Raw genomic sequence first — 14,915 nt, forward strand, 5'->3', positions numbered from 1 at the left:
GTGCATCCAGACCCCTAGAATATAGCGGTGACACTTCTGGTGGACCCAAAAGCTGTGTTGTATCTGCAACCCTGACCCATCCACCACATGCTGCTCCTCGGAGTCAGCCTCAGGGAGGAAGCTGCCTGAATTGCATTTGGAAGAAGAGAATTCTCATTTTCTCCAATGTCCAGATCCAACCATGGTACTTATTACAGTAAACTGCAATTCCCAGTTTTTACCCAACTCTCCTGCATAATGGGAAGCTCCCTAAGGGCAGGCAATTCACTCCACTTCTCCCTAAATCCTCCACAGCTAGCACTGTTCCCAGCATCCCACGGGCAGGAAAAACTGAGTGTCGGATGCATGAACAAGTAGATCCATAAACCATCATATCAGGTATGCTAATGCTGTGGTTTCTCTAAACACGGTGAGGGGGAACTGCCAAAGAAGGGAAAGGAAGAAATTAAAAAAGAAAAGAATTATTTCCAGATTTTTAAATGCAACACAATAGCATACAGAAGTGGATTTTTTTTTTTAAAGTTCCCTCCTCCACAAGCAAACTTGAATGTCTGAGTTATTCTTAGGGCAGTTTTGGACACTACAACCCTTAGTTACGCATTACTTGGCTTCCTGAAAGGTAGCAACTGGGCATGCGCTGTAGTACGGGCCATGCATGTCCCTGCCTAGAGCAGCACCGAGCACACATCTGGGGCTATTTAACAACTGATTGGAAATTTAGCCTTCTGATTTCCAGTTAAATACTAGGCACAGGAAAACAAATAGCACTTGTTTTTCACTGAGCCTTGTCAGTCATCCAAACTTCAGTGCAGACCAGAGAACTGCCTGTGGTTTGGTGGCAGAGGCCCAAATATTTTGACCTTTTTCTTTTTTTTTTTGCCTCCAGTTTAAGCAAAAGGAATAAACCAGATTTTGGCAAGCCTAGCTTCTTCACCCACCCCTTTTCCCTTCTTAGAAATGCAAAACTGGTTTTAAATATTAAGCATGTTCCTGGTATTAATTTACATTTTTCATTAGGATTAAGTTTTGATTTGTTCTTAATCCAGAGCCAATAGCATAGAGTTTGGCTTCTCTCATTTATTTCAGCTGCCCTGCCTTGATATTTACTTGGATTTGCTGAAGAGGCAATGCTCAGATTGCCATTTTCTGTTTCCAATTAAATTGGGATATAATATCTAGCAGTTGTATTATCAAAGAATCAAAGAGTTTAAAAGCTGGAAGGAACTTATAGCTAGTACAACCCCCTCATTTTAGAGATGAGGAAACTGAGGCCTGAGGAGTTAAGTGATTTTTGTCCAGTGACGTGTAACTAGTTAGAGGTAGAGCCAAGGCCTCCTGACACCCAGGTCAGGGTGCTAACTAGAAATAAAATCCTGAGTTACCACTGAGTTGCCAGATAAAATACAGGGCATGCGGTTAAATTTGAATTTCAGACAAACAATGAATAATTTTTTGTATAATATTGCATGGGCATAGTTAAAAAACTATTTTTTGTGTATCTGAAATTTAGCTTTAGCTGGGCATTCTGTATTTTTGCGTGCCAGCTCTGGCAACCGAACCTCAGAGACCAACATCCCTTCCCACTGCCTATCCCTCACTCAAACAAAACACATATTTCTTCTCTGATTTTAATGATAACTGGCTAGAAAAAAATAAATCACAACACAGTAATCCCAAGGGTGAATGAGGTTGGAAGAAGCTGTTTATTTCTTGAGACTTTCTTAATCTTAGATACCCTTTTTTCCTAAACTAAGCCTGACATAAATAGTTTGTCCATGGCCTCTGGACTAGACATTTTACATCAGAAGCCAGGCATTAGGGTCTCATCTTGAAAACTCCTACTTTTCCAGGGCTCCAAGTATACAGACCTTACAGGAGAGAATGCTCAGATTTGGAATGCAAATAAAGCAAGATTTTTTTACAAAATTAGATAAATCTGTGGAATAAAGTAAAAAGATACATTTTAAAATCTAATTCACTGACTTTATATCATTACTTTTTAAAAGAGTGCTGCAGCAAGGTTTCTTCCTAACAGCTTTATGAAATATAATTCACATACCATAATATTCACTCTTTAAACTACACAATTCATTACTCTTAGTGTATTCACAAAGTATGGTATACTCACCACTATGTAATTCCAGAACATATTTATCCTTCCACTCCAAAAGAAACCCCCATACCATTAGTAGTCATTTCCTATTCTCCTCTCCCACCAGCTCCTGGAAATTGCTCATCTACCTTTATAGATTTGCCTGTTCTGGTCATTTCATATAAATGGAATCATACAGTATATAGCCTTTAGTGTCTGGCTTCTTTCATTTAGCATAATGTTTTCAAGGCTTATCCATGTTGTGCTATGTATCAGAACTTCATTCCTTTTTATGGCCAAATAATATCCATTGTAGGGATATAATGCTTTTTTTGATCCAATCATTAGGTGATGAACATTTGGGTTGTTTCCACATTTTAGCTATTATAAATAATGCTGCTTTGAACATTTGTGGACAAGTTTTTGTGGATGTGTTTCGCCTAATTATTTCCCAAAGAACTGTTTTACATTCTCATCAGCAATGTATGAGTGTTGTAAGTTCCCTACATCCCTGTCAACACTTGTTATCTACCTTTTATATTATGGTCATCCTAATGAGTGTGAAGTGCCATCTCATTGCAGTTTTGATTAGCAATTCTCTAATTAATAATATTGAGCATCTTTTCATGTTCTTTTTGGCCATTTGTGTCTTTTCTTTGGAGAAATGTCTATTCATTTAAAGACGACTTAATGTTGTGGCTCTTACCAATCTTTTTTGCAAACCCAGGTAGAAAGTTCAGACATCTATTGCCCAGTTGAGTTACTCTACTTTTTTCTTCAGTGTAGAAATGATTTCATAAATAAAATAGCCTTACATGAACCTTCTAAGAGATTTCTGTTTATAGTTTCAACACCATACACTGAGAGGGTAGGACTATTATAATATTTTTATTTCTGATTGCATTGAGAGACAACTCTTACCTACTTGGTATCATCTGGGCCATACATCCTGCCAAAGGCAAACGATAAGGCTATGGCAGCTTCATCATGTGTGTGTATGTGTGTGACTCACACTCAAAGATCCGCTACTTGAAACCCCGCCTGAAACAATCACTCTTCATTCCACTCCCATTTCCTGGGTAACCACCACCACCAGATAAAGGAACTGCACCTGCACAGAAAACTAAATCATCACACTTTCTCCCTGCCTGACGCGCTCCCTCTTGCCTGTGCTATGGAATCATGAGAAGGACACTGAAATGATCTGACAGGAAAAGACAAGACACCTTTATGAGACAGTATTAAAGTGTCATGTCTTTTTAATCACCCTTATGGGTGGCTGAGAGATGTTCTGAGTAACACAAGGCCCTCCTAACTAACTGTGAAAGTTTTCCTTTTTTAATGTGGGCAGTTACAACAAAGCAGACATGTCAATCTAAATTAAAAGGCCACCCTGACAAATGAGTGAATGCCATTAAGTGAATTTTTCTCATCACTCTATACATTTTTTAAAATAATAAACTGTACAAGTATTATAGTTCTACCTAGAAAGTAACAACGGCTTTGAGACAGCAATGCAAATCCTTCGGCAGCATATCAGGGAAGAAGACAAGACACATGCATCTTGGACTGAAGCGTCAGGAGACCCACTCTTTCTCCTCAGCTCCTCTAAGCTCTTTGGGTAACCTTGGAGAAGACAAGCTAAGCCTGAGCTTCCAGAGATTCCACTGAAGTGTTTGATGAAATACTTTATGTAAAATAATTTAGTTATTTTACACCCCTCTGACTCCCGCAAACTTTCACCCCTAACAATAAGCAGATAAACAGAATACAGTACTGGTTTTCCATCCATCTCTGCTCCCTCTGTTGCAAAGGCTGTCAAGCAGATGAGCAGACGCTGAAGTCCATTTGAGGCCACAGAGAGGAAGGGGAGAGCTGCCCAGCTGGTGAGAAAACTTGCATCACTCGTTGTCTACTGATGTGCGAACCTGAATGAACAACAGATGTTCCACCATCTCTTCCAGGCCCTGAAGAAATGTGCAGGGCGCAAGAGGGGGGAACCATTTTCCCTAAAGGAAGCCTGCTGGACAGCAAAGCAGAGTTCAGGTGTCCTGGAATTTAAGTCCTTGACTTCTCCTGGTGCTGCCTCCCCCATGTCTGCAGTTTTAGGTTCATCACTTGATCTGCAATCTCCTTACACAGGATTAATCCAAAGAGGATCAATGTTAAATTGTTTACTAAAGCTGTCTCCTTTTTTTCATTGTTGGTGTGTCTTAAACTGATGGCCAAGGAGCAGTTCTTAGAGATCTTACACAAAATTAAAGCAAATAATAACTAGGAATAAGATACCTTCCCTTAAAAGCAGTGGAATGGCAGACTGAAGAAGGGATTCAGAAAGTGGTAAGTACAACTGCAACATATATGGCCCCACTTTTCATCTGGACCAGAAAAATTGGAATTCCTTTCAACCTGGGGCCAACCAAGCTAGATATTTTATAATTACTAATGTAAATTCAACATCCTTCCCAACTGGTCTTCATTATGACTAATAATAAATAACAGCAGCAATGGTAACATAGTGTCTAGGATTTTATCAGTGCCAGGCATGGAACAAAACATTTGATATATACTCTTATTTATTTTTTGTTTGTTTTTGAGATAGGGGTCTTGCTTTGCTACCCAGGCTAGGATGTGGTGGCACAATCATAGCTCACTGCAGCATCAAATTCCAGGGCTCAAGTGATCCTCCCACCTCAGCCTCCTGAGTAGCTGGGATTGCAGGTATAAGCCACTGCACCTGCCTGCAATATAATTTAATCAAGACAACAACCCTACAGTGTAGGGGCTATTATTATTCCTATATTACAAGTGAGAAAAATCAGGCTTAGAGAAATTGTGTTTGCCCAAGGTTACTACTTAGATTAAAACCAGCATAGGCAAAAGCCTTCACTCATAACCACTCCATAACTGGTCTATTGTGATAATCATCACTTCCACGTAGCTACTGAGCACCTGAAATGTGGCTCAGCATGACTGAGAAACTGACTTTTAAATTTTGGTTAATCTAAATAGCCAGGCATAGCTAGTTCTTACAGTATTAGACAGTACAGCTCTACAGCATGAGGGCTAATGTGCATAATGACCTTATGATCTCAGCCATTCATCTTACTACCACAAATAACCTTAATGAGAGGAGACTGACAATGATTATGAATATGAAGGGACCCAGTTTATAATAGTTATAGAGTAAGTCCTATCTGGGTTTGAGTCTCTATAATAGTTACAGAGTAAGTCCTATCTGGGTTTGAGTCTCAGCTCTGCCAGTAACTAGTCCTGTGATTTGGGCCACTACTTAACCTAAGTCTTAGTTCCCTACCTATAAGGAGAGGTAAACACCATTGTCTAAGGTTATTGTGAGAATTAAAGGAGATAAAATATTAGAGCATTTAGTGCACACCTAGAATGTACTAAGGCTAAATAAACATGTTAGTAATAATAACAACAACAACTAAATAATTACCAATTTTTGGCCTTTTTAATGTAGAGGTAGTAAGAGTTTCAATTCTCAGAAAAGGCTATAATTTATTAGTTACTCCTACCATATAAAAATGTACCTTTTGAGTTTTTAAATGTTTTATTTTGAAATTATTTCAAGTGTGCAGCAAGGTTGGCAGTAAAAGGACTCTAGCACACCCTTTAACTAGACTCATCAGTCTTTAACATCTTACCACATTTGCTTTTATTCCCTCCATACATCATATTTTTTCCTGATTTGACACTTTAATCCTTAACATTAAGTGTATTTACTGTATTTCCTAAAAAGGATGTTCACTTAGATAACTACAGTGTAATTATCAAAGTCAAGAAATATAACATTGGTGCAATACTTTAATCTACAGGCTCAATTCTACTTTCGTCCACTTTCCCCATAACATCCTTTGTAGCAGCTGCCCCACCCCCACCAAACAGGCTGCAGCTCGGGATCTCATGTGTCTTTTCAGTCTCCTTTAATCTGGAACAGCTTCTAGCCCTTCACTGTCTTCACTGACATATTTGAAGAGTATGGGCCAGTTATTTTACAGGCTGTCACTCGCTTGGTTTTGTCCTGTGTTGCCTTATGATTAGATTCAGGTGACATGCATTTCCAGCTAGAATACTACGTAAGTGACGCTGTTTCTCATTTACAGGCACCAAACGTCCCTCTGCCCCATATTGGTAACGTGAATTTTGATCACTTGGGTATTGTTGGGTATCTCTGCTCTATAGAGCTACTATTTTTTTCTTTTCTAATTAATAAGTAATTTGTGGAAAAGCTATCTTGAGAATATCTAAATACACTGTTCCTCGAATTCCTTCCACCTCCGCTAGATTTAGCATCTGTTGATAATTCTTGCCTGATCAACTTTTACTATGATGGTGACAAAATGATTTTCTAACTCTCATTCCTTCTGTATTATTGACATTCTACTATAAAAAAGAGATATCCCTTTTTTACTCATTTATTCATCTACTTATTAACCATAAAGACTATAGATTCTTACTTTATTCAATGGGTAATTTGAGTTTTTAAAACGACTCTTCAAACACAGGTGACGAGAAACTACAGGTCTGGATTAAGAGTCATTAATTAGGCAAAGTTTATTTATTAGGCAAGAGGAAAACTATTAATTGAGGACTCTACTTGTTTTGGATGCTGTGGGCAAGAGAAGTTTAAAAGCCTCAGGCTCTGCAGCGAGGAGGACATTACTAGCATGTAGCTCTCGCAATAGACAATATGAGTTATCGCCACCAAGTTGCAGTGTTGCTCATCATCAGACATGATATCATACCAAAAATATTCCATCCAAACAACCCATCTATTTCTCCACAACTAGCAAACTTGAATGTTCTGGCAAACTCAAAAGGACATGATTTACAAATAGTAGGTAATATTTGGATCTTTCCACGAGAGCTGGGTTCCAGCTTTTTAAAAATAAAATACAAATGATTTCATTTTGGAGTTCACTATGTCACTCTCTCAACAAACAGATCCTCATATCAGAAATTAGGACTATGTTATATACAATAGAATGGGTTTGTGCATATTTATTTTGTGGTCAGAGACCACACACTTGGTGGCTATTTACAATATTTACAGTGCTCCTGATGACAGTCTCAGAGCTGAAACAAAAGCTCAGGCCACACAGAGTATGACTACAGGCCTGCTCTAACGTGCAAGCTAGACCTGACTCCCCATCCACAGAGGAAGACATGTGGGTGGTGTTTGTTTTCTGTGAATGCTTATCTATGCCATCCAGATATCACTATGTGCACACTCCAGATGTGACACTCTTTGGACACTGCTATTAGTTCAACAAAAGCAAGCCTTTCCTTGCAAAGTTTTAGGGCCACTATACCTTTGTGCTCAGGATCAGTTTGGGAAGGTTTTAAACGCTTACCAAGAAAAGTCTAGAGACTCCGGTGGCAAGTCTCTCCGTCTTCAGATGCCAGAGCAGGGGCTGCGGGGAGTTGAGAAGGAACACGACAGGCTTGTGGTGAATGTGGACCGAGGAGATGGGGTTCAGGTGCAGAGTGACCTAGGACGCAACGAAAAGAGGAGAGAAATCTTAGCATTGGCTTTCCATGAAAATCACTCAGAGAAGCATCTAGAATACTTTTTCACAACTATTAACAGAAACAAGCTATAAGCTAGTTCAGATTCTGCCAATATTTGACCATTTTCTACAAAATGGCTATGGTTCAAACTACACTAATCTCAACCAGAACATGATTTAGCTCCTAGTAAAAGAACACAAATAAACAGAACACGCCCCCCCCCCCCAAATTTGCAAGCCTAGAATAAAAGTTACCTTCCCTCAGGACTGCCTTTTCCTTTAAGCCAAATGACAAAGCTTAAAATTGGAGACCAGAACCCCCTGGGGGTGGGTCATCCCTCTGAATCTCCGGAGAAACAACTTTCTTCTCCTCCAGGTAAGCTCCAACCTCTATAAAGTTAAGCAAGTTCTGCCAAAGAAAAGTGCCGAAAGCTAAGAGAAAGGGGCTGCCAAGGGGAGCTGCCAGTGCTTTCATCATCCCAGCTATTTGCTTGAAGGGCTTTTCCAAAGAAATGAAGCATAGAGAATGCACAGAATAAAAACCATCCAAAAAATAAAAAAATAAAAAAACAGGGAAGAAAACTATGAGCCGGATAGGAAAACTGTGGCCACTTTTGCCAGCAGATCAAGGACTACTGCAGATTACCACTGCTGTCATTAGCATCACCAAAAGGCACCTGTGAGCAGAGATGGAAAAACGTGGACTCAACAACATCCTCTTGGAACACACAAGCCAAGGTTGGTCAACATGAACACAGGAGAGCCAAAGGACACACCAAGAAACCCTCCCTAGATGCTTTCCTATAAACCTGTCCCACCCTGGCTTTCTGTACAGGGGGGTGAGGTAAGACCCTAGAATCACACATTTAAACAGGGTGAACTTGCCAAAGATCACCATAAAGTAATAAGGGAGGGAAAGGACAAAAGGACTTAGGCTAGAAAGATACAGACCGAATGACACATTGGGAATAATAGTACATCTCAGCCATAATCCTTAAAAGGATCAAATGGTCTAGATTCAGTGGTCCCCAACCTTTTTCTCACCAGGGGCTGGTTTCATGGAGGACAGTTTTTCCACAGACAGGGTGGGGTGGGATTAGGAGGTCATGAGAGATGGGGATGGAGCTCAGGCAGTAATGTGTGGCCCATTTCTTAACAGGCCACAGACCAGTACCCGGTTGTGGCCCAGGGGTTGGGGACCGCAGGTCTAGATCTATGATCTGAGCCTACACATTCATCAGGGATATAGCTCTAAAAGCTGGATGACTTTACTTTTCCAAGTGGCTGCTGGCCCACTTTGATCTCAACATATTCCTACCTTTTTTTGTAGAGAGACTGCTTATGACCCATGTCACTTATTACAGTATACTCTCAGGTCATTGATAAATAAGCACTAACCTTTAGTTATCTTTCAAAATCCATGCTTTAGCACATGGTAGGCATTCAGTAAGTGCTAACAGAATGTTTTAATTCTCTGCTTTTCTAAGCCACCAAAGTACTTTATTCTATAAATGATTTGTGCTGTAGTATATAATAGCATCTTATTCATTACCTATTGAGTGTGCATATCTTAATTGCCAAAATAGACTGTAGACAAAGATATGTCTTACATTTAATACTATGCTTAACAGTGCACACACGAATAAATATTGACTGATTTGTCATAGGAAATTCATAAATTTACATGTTACCTAAAAGGTAAAAATGGCTGAAGATTAAATCAAAGGGATTTAGCTAGTTAAGTAGTAGACAAATAACAAAAACATAAGCAATACTCAACCTGTCATGAGCTATCTCTACAAAGAGCTAGGATCATTTTTATATTTGGCATCAGCACCATGCTAAGTCAAAGGACTAAATGAACAGTGATGTCAATTATAGCTACAGCAAAATAACATGTTCCTTGGTTGTATAGACTGTAATCACAGCATCCTTTGGAGATGCTGCATGCATCAAGAAGTGCACAGATTGATAGCCACTAAAAACAAAAGAGGCTGTAGAAAGAGTGCAGAGGCACAGAGTCACACTGCGGCATTAACTGGACAGAGAGACGCATGCTATGGAGAGCACACACTATGGAGAGTGAAGAAAGGAGGATGAAATCATGACACGTTCAAGACTACCTGAAAGCTGCAAAGCAATGCTCTTTCACTAATAGCACATGGCAATAAAAGGTTTCCCTATTTATTCAATTCCCAAACTGTTTGTTGAGCACCATCAAAGCACAAAGAATAGCAACGTATGCCTGCAGAAAGTACATCAACTCATTTTCTGATGATTTTCTTTGCAGCCCTCAGGCATGCAATTCTTGTTGGAGCTCATGGATATGCAAAAGTTTTGCATATCCAGTAAGTATATATCTCAAATGAATAAGAAATTTTTTTAAAGCTTATGAAATAAGAAAAAGATGTATGAGACAGATATTGGTGCTCATGTCCAAAATTTTCCAGATGGTCAAAAGTGTCAAGGCCTGGCTCGCACAATCAAGGCATGATTTCTAAGAGGCACAGCTCTGAGCTTTCCTGGAAACGGCTCCCTCCTCAATATGTGGCAGTGTCTGGCCAAGATGAATCTCTGACTCTGGCACACAGGGTCCAGGCAAAGCCCCAAAAGCTATTTGGCAAAAAAGAATTCACACTACAATTGGGAAATTAAAAGTACCCAATACTTTTTCAAAAAGATCATTTGGCAGGAACATGGAGTCCTGTGAGCACCCGCTCACCTAATCCCTCAGCAACCTTCCTCTTCTATCCTTCCCTCCACTTGAGCAAATCTTGCTGAAGAGAAGATAAAGAACAACCAAAACAACCAACCAAAGAATGAAGGTATAAAAGCTCCCAGAAATGTGGAGAGAACATACCCGGAATACCTCAAAGAAATCCTGGCTAAGTTACCTAATTTCTCCCAGGTTGAAACAAGAAAAGAAAAGAAGACTCATCTGTAGGATCAATTATAGCTCAGTATAGACTACAGTTACAAACCTAAGGACATCCTGCTGTAGTTTTCCATGATTAGACTGTCCAGCAATCATGGTCTAAAAATCAGAACTGAGGCAGACTAGCAAAGAAATATCCCATGGAGAAATACTACAAATGGTATCCAATGATTTCCAACTTGGAAACTCAAAGAGTAATTTAAAGAGTTGACCCTCAATCCTATTTCAAGTGTATGCATAAAAATACAGGTAATAGCTTGGTGTATGGGCTTCATAAGGGATAAGGAACTGAATGTAGGGGACACGTGAGCTGAGAAGGCTACTGGTGCTAACGGGGATGCATCCCAAAAGAAGGAAAAATGGTCAGTCTCTAAATCCACTGGCTTCTTTGTAAGTCCTTGGAGTCACAGAGCATTTGAGAACTTAATGTAGGTATGAACCTTCTCCTCTCCCTCTCCTCCTCTTCTCTCTCTCTCACACACACACACACATACATACATACACACACACCCCCATCTCACACAAAATTTTATATACAGTGTCAGGAAAATACATCCATTGCAGGACCCATGAACTCCAGGGTAAGCAGCCTTTAACCCAGGTTAAGGAACTCATAGTAAAAGAGCTGGAAGAAATGGAAACAAAAATGGCTCCATTTAATTAAACTAGAAATTACACCTCTGGTCTTAAGATGTCATCCTTTCAGGGAAAGAACTTAACAACCAGACCTAAAAAACTGACAACCCAGACCTAAAAAACTTTCACCTGCAGTTTCTGGTGTGTCAGTGACCTCTTGAAACCCATACTTTGACAACATGCTGGTCCATGGAGCCTAGTTTAAGAGTTCCTACTCTAATCATGCTTGTCTTACACCGTGCTGAATGTTCAGCCTTCCTGATGTTGTGAGAAAACCCAGGTAAACCTAATTTGCTGCATCCTACATGCATGTAGACACTGGCCCTCATACAACACGGATTCCTCCCCTACATGGAGGTGAACTAATTGGTCTGCTCTATACCACGTCTATTCCTAACTAAGTCTTCTGACGTTATCTGTGAACTGCAACAAACATATTAGATATAATTTTATAAAGAAATTCAGAGCAGATCTTTTCTGAGTGTTTTTCTGGAACATCTGAACACAATTTTGACCAAAGTCAAGGCCAACTCTAAGGAGCATGAGTCCTCTGAGTGGACAGATAACCTTGCTACCTCCCACTTAGGAGGCATGTCCTTGCCCACATTACCACCAGGAAATAACAAGGACAGTTTTCCCTGAACCTTGTTGTGGTGAAGGCTTCTCCGTTCTCTAAGGATTATCTTCAAGGCAAAAACTATGTATTGTCTCAAACTCTGTAAACCACTTTATGAAAATGGGAAACCTTACTCTCTTCATGGAAAGGCACCATATGAAAATTCCTTTGAATTTCTCCAGATTCACAGCATAAACACAAGACATTTCTAACACAGAGATCTCCAAAGATTTATGAGTTAGAAGCCTTACTCCTGGGGTTTGTTAAACAAAAAAGCAAAGTGAGCAAAACAACTGATATGGCAGCCTAACAATTCTCCAATTTTGCTAACGTGTCAGTGAAGTTCTATTTCAACACTTCTGATTCTTAGAACACCCCCCTGTGGACCCACGAAGCAGTGAAGTCATCCAAAACACTACCAGAGAGATTCCTATTATCTAAAACCAGACCAAATAATGCTCTGAAATGGATGATTCAATAATCAGTTTATACTAAGATAGATAAGAACTCCAACAGTGTGTCTATGATCAAGACCCACAAAGTCACATGCTGGTCTGTATACAGCCATTATCTGTCCCCTCTTCAGAGGTAAGGACATCCACTTAGCAACAGCCTTGGCAGTAACTGAAAACATCCCGAATCTGGGTCTCCCAGCACCCACACTTCACCCAGATGGACAAAGAGGCACAAACCTATTCCAGGAAACTAGGGTTCCACAGCTGAACTTGAATTTCACTTATATTTGGGCAATATAGGGACTTTTAGGGACTCCAATCTTCCCCCAGGTGGACCTGAAATGTGCAAGGGATTGCTGAGGGTAGGAACAGTATTTAGTTGCTGCTGCGAGTTTGAAGTGCATTCCAGCCGGAGGACGCCCTGCAGCTGACATTTTATTTGCCATTGCTTGTCTTTCACCATTTGGGAACTGGTATAAAAGGATTCCCTTAAAATATTCTTGGAAGGTTGGGTTTAGAGCTCTTTAAAATTTCTTTATTTTTAATTTTTGTATTTCTCTGAATTTCTAGAGAGATATCAATTAGTTGGTATTGAATGCAAGAAATCTTGAGCCCATAGTGTCCCCACCCTGATTCTGGGCAGTCAACTGAACGTTCTCCTCGTTCAGGTCTAGAGAAGCACCGAGGTCAAAGACTTCACACTGCTGTGGCAACTGACATCAGGCTCTTTCCCAGCAGTTTTGTCTTGAAACTACTTAATGTGCAGAGAGGGACATGGTCAGTCAATTTCTAAACGAATCCCCCTCCCCCCAACAAGGACATGATCGAGGATTCCCCTAATCCCAGGATTCCCTGGGAGCCTCTGAAAATAAATCTAATATAACCATAAAAGAGGAAAAAAAAGAAAACCTAAAATGCAAGTCTGAAATGTGATGCAGAAAAATGTCTGCCCTCTCTGCTCCATATTTCGAATGCCCTGGAAAAATACTGGGAACTAAATTTGGGTTGGGGGTTGAGGGGCAAGAGCTCATATAAACAGAAGAGTATTTATGAAACCACAGGTCACGGCCCTCTGAAGGGGTCCTGGGAGCGCTGCAAGGGGATTCCAGAGACCCCGGCCCCCCTCCCCAGAGCAGCCCACAGCCCAGTGCTGCGGGGAAGAGACACAGGAAGAGCTCGGGCCCGGGTGTGGGCACATGCTGGTGACGAAGGCTGCTGGCGGCCCAGCAGGCCACGGTTGATGGCAAGTCTGAGGACACCAACAGGCACTTTTCTATTGTCCAGTATTACGCACAGGCCGTGTGAACAGCATACTGCATACGTCACTAACACAACACAGCCTCTCGGGGTTCCGGCCTGAAGCATGCCACAGTGCTCCCTATGGACACGGGCATCCAGCCCAGGATGCGACCGCCAAGGGCATTTTTCCCATCCCCCAGGCGGAGCCAGAGCTCAGCTCTGCTCCCACAGATGACACCTGTGTCTCTACCTCTGCGTGGCACTAGGACAGTCTGCTTAGACTCCTGTCTCCTCTGTCACACTGAGAAATCCTTGAGGATTCTTCAAGGGTGGAAACTTGAGTCACATTCATCTCTGCACCCTTGGGCCTACTGCAGGGCTGTACACCTAGTAAGCAGTCAGTAAGTCTTCTGAAGGAATGAATGAAAGGAAGAATCAATAAAAGTTATTAATGAAATGCCACCCAAAAAATGGTTACAGAGTCAGGCTGTCCTGTTTTCTGGCCCAAAACCTGGCTGGGTGGGGGTGGGGTGTGCATGTAGTAAAGAGTACATTAACTTCACTGTCAAGTTCAAGTTGAACGTGAAAACAGAGTTGGAAAAAAAAAAAGCAAGCAGATTCCAACTACCAGAATGAGAGAGAGAGGGGCTGCCTGGAAGGTGTGCTGGGAGGATCCCAGGGCCACACCCAGGCTCGGTGGGCACCAACCCCCTGATTATCACCCCTGTAGGACAGGGTAGAGCAGCCCAGTGCCACCCATGGGGACCAGACTAGGCAAAAAAAGAAAATGGAAACTTTTTGGTATCTGTAATAGTTATGCAAACACAAATATGTAAAATGTGAAAAGAAAACCTTTGGCGGGTGTTTTCTTCCTCAGGGATAGATAACAAAGATAAAAAAATTTTGACCAAATGTGCCAGTGTCTTTTAGATGCATAGAATTTTAAATGGTTTTCATTCAGGCAATGAAGTGTGTCAGAACAGTTTGAAATTAAAATTCTATGCAAATTGAAGAAACTCAGTATTTGCATATTGATTAAAGCAGGGAAAAAAGTGTGCTTTTATCTTTTTCTATAGTCCCTGTCAAACTCATAAATAGGCCCATTACAATCACTTTATTTTACTTTCCAACACTAATATATAACCAAAGCCCCGTGTAACTATGCACTCAGTAAATTTATTTCCTCCCAACTTTTACTAATGAATGGACTTGAAATTTGTTTTTGCTATTTACCCTGTTTAGTAAACCAGTATTGTGACATGCATGTCTTTACCAATAGGATGTCAGAATGGCCTATGTGTCAGTACTGCATTAAATTGAGCTGCATAATAAAGGAACTGTTGGGGGTGATTATTAGAAACTGATTTACAAAACAGGCATAGCAAGAACCAAATTCCCTCAAGATTTA

At 40.7% G+C, this 14,915-nt stretch overlaps 1 protein-coding gene across 1 annotated transcript in view; it reads right to left on the reverse strand.

Annotated features, from left to right (window-relative positions):
• The window catches only part of TGFBR3 (transforming growth factor beta receptor 3), a 188,211-nt gene that overhangs the window by 67,062 nt on the left and 106,234 nt on the right, over positions 1 to 14,915 (reverse strand). The window contains exon 4 of the mRNA XM_012790895.2: positions 7,471 to 7,608. Within this exon, the coding sequence (XP_012646349.2) occupies positions 7,471 to 7,608 (138 nt within the window). The remainder of the gene's footprint in view (positions 1 to 7,470; positions 7,609 to 14,915) is intronic.

The sequence above is a fragment of the Microcebus murinus genome, chromosome 2 (assembly GCF_040939455.1).
Source record: "Microcebus murinus isolate Inina chromosome 2, M.murinus_Inina_mat1.0, whole genome shotgun sequence".
Classification (NCBI taxonomy): domain Eukaryota; kingdom Metazoa; phylum Chordata; class Mammalia; order Primates; family Cheirogaleidae; genus Microcebus; species Microcebus murinus.